The sequence below is a fragment of the Laccaria bicolor genome, genomic scaffold (genome assembly GCF_000143565.1).
Source record: "Laccaria bicolor S238N-H82 LACBIscaffold_39 genomic scaffold, whole genome shotgun sequence".
NCBI lineage: Eukaryota > Fungi > Basidiomycota > Agaricomycetes > Agaricales > Hydnangiaceae > Laccaria > Laccaria bicolor.
In genome coordinates this window covers 95,994-101,090 of record NW_001889910.1, presented here as the reverse complement: position 1 = coordinate 101,090, position 5,097 = coordinate 95,994, and the positions used below count along the sequence as shown (strand labels likewise).

At 45.3% G+C, this 5,097-nt stretch overlaps 1 protein-coding gene across 1 annotated transcript; it reads right to left on the bottom strand.

Annotated features, from left to right (window-relative positions):
- Positions 1-3,764: 3,764 nt before the first annotated feature.
- On the bottom strand, positions 3,765-4,749 carry LACBIDRAFT_308184 (uncharacterized protein; the record flags this gene model as incomplete). The annotated part of the gene is made up of 4 exons (XM_001886593.1): positions 3,765-3,858; positions 3,915-3,979; positions 4,033-4,301; positions 4,353-4,749. 4 exons carry the CDS (start codon positions 4,747-4,749, stop codon positions 3,765-3,767), a joined length of 825 nt encoding a protein of 274 aa, XP_001886628.1.
- Positions 4,750-5,097: the final 348 nt, after the last annotated feature.

Sequence of the window (5,097 nt, the reverse complement as noted above, 5' to 3'; positions counted from 1 at the left end):
AAGAAAGTGTTGTTGACATCGCGCACGCTGTGAAAGGTGCGTTGCATGTGCTTTGCAGTACTGAAGGAACACTTTGATGAGGTTTTCTGACCGCCGTTGACGCTCTGTACGCTGCGTCATGGAGTCCGCTATCAAGCTTTCAGAGGAGGAACAATTATATATATGTATGTAAAATTTCATGGAATATACATGAGGTGGTCAGAACCGGCATGCAACAGAAGTTGAGGCCTCAAGATGAACCGGGGGGGTCAGAGTTAAACCCGGTTCAACGACGATTCAGGCAAAAAGAAAATATCCGAATCGTCCTTGTACCTGATCTTGAATCGTTGTTGAACCGTCGCTGAACCGGCAACTCTGACTCCCCCTAATCTTAAACGCCTTCAACACGAAGTTTAATAGGTTCTATCACGTGAACGCAACCTCATTTTACTTTCCACGCCACAAGATTGAAGGAATAGGGCTTGTCCAGTACACCTTTGTTTTCAATTTCGTATTTATTATTCTTCTTTTAGGACTTTATTTTTTTACGACGAAAGCCCGCAGGACCGGCGTGCACTCTAAAGACTAGACGGTAAGGTAGAGCATCGACAATCGGGATGTCCACACTGAGGGCGGCAGTCGCGCACGTAAATTGACCTCTCCCGACGTCGTACGTTCCCCGAGTCATCCCTAGTCCGAAGATTGTGTAACGGAAACGCGCGAGTGAAGTCATTTTATTTTTACTTATGCTTTTCTATGCAGAACTCGAAGCCTTCTTTCTATTTTTGTATGTTCCCCAAAGTTTTGGTCAGGCGGCACGAGAGTACGTGCATTGCCTTGTGATTTTGATATTTTTGTACATTATAAAAGGTGTCCTCCCACCTGTCAAATGGAGTTGTCTTTTCCCCCTCTTTCTTTCAAAAGATCAGAGCTCGAGTCGACCAACCACCCGCTAAAGAACTTTTTAAGCAACTTAGGTTCACTTCTCAAAACAAGTCACAAGAATATCAAGTTGTATGCACGACGCACACCACTAGGAACTTTTTCAATAACCTTCGCCGACGGAACGCCAACACGCATATAGCTAACCTTTCTGTTTATCTTCTTTTCCCCAATCTCTCCCCTACGTTGTCTCTTTCCCCAGATTTTATCCTTTCCCCGACAAACTCCTTTTGTCGAAAGATCTTCTCACACATCCACGCCACCTTTCATCAATTTCATTGTCTTCATCAAAGTCTCCCTCGCCGTGAGAAAGTCTTCACACGTTTTCATTGGCACTTCCGTTCTAGGCACTCCCTTTCTTCTGTGTCTTTTGCCTTTCAGACATGCCTCTTTGTGCTCTTTGCGTAAAATCTTTCGCTTGTTCTTTTCATTCTCCCATTTTCCGTATTACACTTTGAGTCTTCGCAGACGACCAGATCACTTGCCCTTCTATTAAAATTCTGTACTTCCACACTGGGCACGAAGGTCGACTTTGGGATTCCCAGTTGGCACATTAACGGACATGGAGCAAATTGTAGAAAGAAGTTTTGCCTCGGTTTTATGAAGGGTGTGGGAAGGACGTGCGGCGAAGAGGTTGAAATCACCTGGTCGCATACAAATCCGCTAGCGCCAAGCATACGAGAGATGGTGCCAGCGGCTCGACATGACACTTTAAACGATCACTGGAACGGGTGGAATTTCCGGAAGGTTGTTGGCTTTCGTAAGTGTACTTTATTCATCTTCGTGACCTGCTCTTATTTGCGGTGAAGGAAAGCAATTTGCAAGACGTTTTGAGGAAGCCGTTCTTATGAGTGCGAAGCACAAGGACACGTTTGAGAAATTCTCCTCAACATTTCCTTCTGAGACCGTCGAAAAGTGGGAGCACATGGTGGAATGTTGGGAAGCCAACCCCAAAGCTCTGAATCCATATGAAGAACCAGAAAAAAGTATGTAGCTTTGAATAAATTCTAATCTGTGCCTAATTCAACATCCAAACTAGCCACCACCTTCCAGGATGTCCGTCTTGACTTGACACGGCAAGAAACACTCCTGCTTGCATCAGGTCGGGTGCTGTGGCACAAAGTAACTATGATGGGGTTTTTCTCAATGGGTTTTGAGATTGAGGACCAACAGTGAGTCTTTTGTATCGGTAGTCATTGTGATCTAACTTCTTTTCAGGTTTGTTCTATCCTCGGAACTTGCACGATCGAAGGGGAAGAAGACAAGTAAACAGTTGGCCAATCTCGAGGATAAACGGAGCTCGCTTATCCGACAAATTCAGATCTGGCGGCCTATTCAACTCGCATATACACCTTACGTTGCCACGTTGCTGCCTTTGGTGCATTCGGTCGACGAACCTGGTGCTCAGTACACACATCCTGAGTTGGCGACTCTCTTTTTCCCTCCACCTGAGATCCATCGGCACCCCGGTATGAAGGAAATATATGACACTGAGCGTCGTTTACGGGAGCCTCAAGCTGATGATGCCCTTGCAGATGATCGCCGCCTGCGCCGTATCATCCAGGGTCTCTGGCAATTCAAAAAACTCAATGTTTTGCTTGACCTCTACAAGCAAGTGGAATACAAGCTCCAACGTGCAGCTAATCGGTACCACATCCCATATACTGCTTTGATGGCTCTGGATCCGAATGGATTGTGGAGAGATCACATGAAAGAGCTTAAGCCGACTGATATAAGGGGGCCCGGTAGGGATCCTGACCATCCAGAAGATGCTAAATATTCAAACGGCCGCTTTGTTACATCGTGGATTTGGTTGGTTCCACGTTCGCCTCGAGAATGTGGCGATGATCAGACTGAGGCTGAGTTTAACGACAGCATGCTTGCTGAATGGGCTCAGACACGTGCACGTATGTGTCGGTGGGATGAGGAGTCGTTGATTGTTCAAGAGGAGATGCGGCGGGTACTCGCGTTTTTTGAATGGAAGTCAGTGTGGTGGCTGGAGCAAGGTAATTGAAGGCAACAGCTGCAGCAGTCCATTGAAAGTGGAGTGACGGCATATGCCCATAAACAGGCAAACATTTGCTTGCGCATGGCAGCTAGGTGTGCTGCCTATTGGTTACCGATTATGAAGAAGCATAGTATTATTCTGACTTGGAGTGGTAATTACGAGGGGTCGAAAACTGGTGTTGGAGGGGATCCTACATCTGACTCCGACTCCGATACTGATGAGGAGGAGTTAGACAGAGCAGATGATAAATCTGATGGTGGTGAGGTTGATGTAGATGACATCTTTGAGTTTGATTAGCCTAGAGACTGTTATATTACTTAGAATAATTAATCAAAGTTACAATGAGTGTGCCCGAGACATCTAATGAAAATTGCATTGAAAGTGCACAGAATGAGGAATGAAATGGGAATGAGTGGGTTCAATATTCCTAATGAAAATTTATTGAAAGGGCACAGAATAAGGAATGAAATGGGAATGAGTGGGTTCAATATTCCTAATGAAAATTCATTGAAAGGGCACAGAATAAAGAATGAAATGGGAATGAGTGGGTCTAATATTCCTAATGAAAATTCATTGAAAGCGCACAGAATGAAGAATGAAATGGGAATGAGTGGGCCTAATATTCCAAATGAAAAATGCATTGAAAGCGCAAGGACACACCTATGAAAGGCCTTTCATAAAACTTGTGGACTTATACACACAGCTCTACAGGCAAGTACCTTAGTTTTATGATAAAAGTGGTAGCCACCAGTCTCCTCGTAGCGTCAGATGCAAAAGACTCAGCGAAACGCCAGATGGCACCAATGCCAAGGTCTTTTATTCCCTGGCTTGTGTTTCATTTACAAATTACAGTAGCGCCTTTCGCAATTTCTGCCGAGCTCTTCTGGTCTGTCTCGAGCCTTGTTTGGAGTCCCAGGGAAATCCTGTTGCTGCAAAAAATGTAGATTAGGGGTGAACTTCGACTGACTTGGGAGGTTTGGCCTACCAGACGTGGTTCTTAAATAGACCACTCATCTTGTCATGATCCATGTGAAGCCGCTCCTGCAAGAACTGACAGGATAGCCGTTAGCGGATGTGTTGATAGACCAGGAGATGGGACATACCTCCTCTGCACCTGCGAAAAGGTGAACTTGAGAGAGACCGATGTCCTCATGGATCGAATTTCCCACCAAAACAAAGAGGGATTCAAAGCTGTCTTGTTTGGCTGCTTTGTTTGTGACCCTTTTGAGCTGACTGACCAGCCTGTCAAACTTTCGCATGTGTTGACTGATGGTTGAGTAACCATTCGATGCGGCGAGGACTTCGTTGTAGGCCTCAAGAATCTCATGCCATCTGGGCTCATGTTCTTTAAAACCAACCCAGCAAGTCTGGCCTAAATCATCGCCATCAGTCAAGAACACATTAAGGTAAAAGAAATACCTACAATTTGCCCTTGAGTCCCCAATCCGTCTATGTTCCTTCTCCTGATTAGCTAGAAAGTATTTCTGGTATTTATTCCACATTGAGCCTGTACATTCATGTGCATGGGTGCGCTTCCACAACGTGATGATGTTCTCGTGTGTATGGCCTGTCTTGTTAGCAAGTTGGTCGATGATGTCATTGATCTTCTGGAAGCCGGTGTTCAACACATCCCAGTACTTTACCCTCCCCGGGTTATTCCATATGGAATGGATGGAATGGGGGTGGACTGCACAAATTCCAGATGGATTCCATGGAGTGGGGGATGGATTCCATGACTTTGGGGGATGGATTCCATGGAATGGCTGATGGATTCCATACTTCCCCCACATGGATTCCATACTTTTCCACATGGATTCCATACTTTTTCCACATGGATTCCATACTTTTTTCAGATGGAATCCATACTCTATTCTATATGTTCTATCCCATTTTAAGGGTGGAATCCATATGGAATCCACATGGAATGACTTTATGAAATAATTCTAAGTTGAGCAGGAAAAATTGAAATGTATTAAATAAATAGACTACACAATTTATTTTTACTATTCTCAATATTTAAGGGGGGGGAAGACAGGGGGAAGTGATGGAGGGGGGAGGATGTAGTAGAGAGTGAGGGGGGAGGGAGGGGGAAGGAGTGATGGAGGAGAGAGGGAGTGGCGAAGGGAGGGAGTGGTGAAGGGTGAGGTGGGAATGGATGGAGGGGGGAG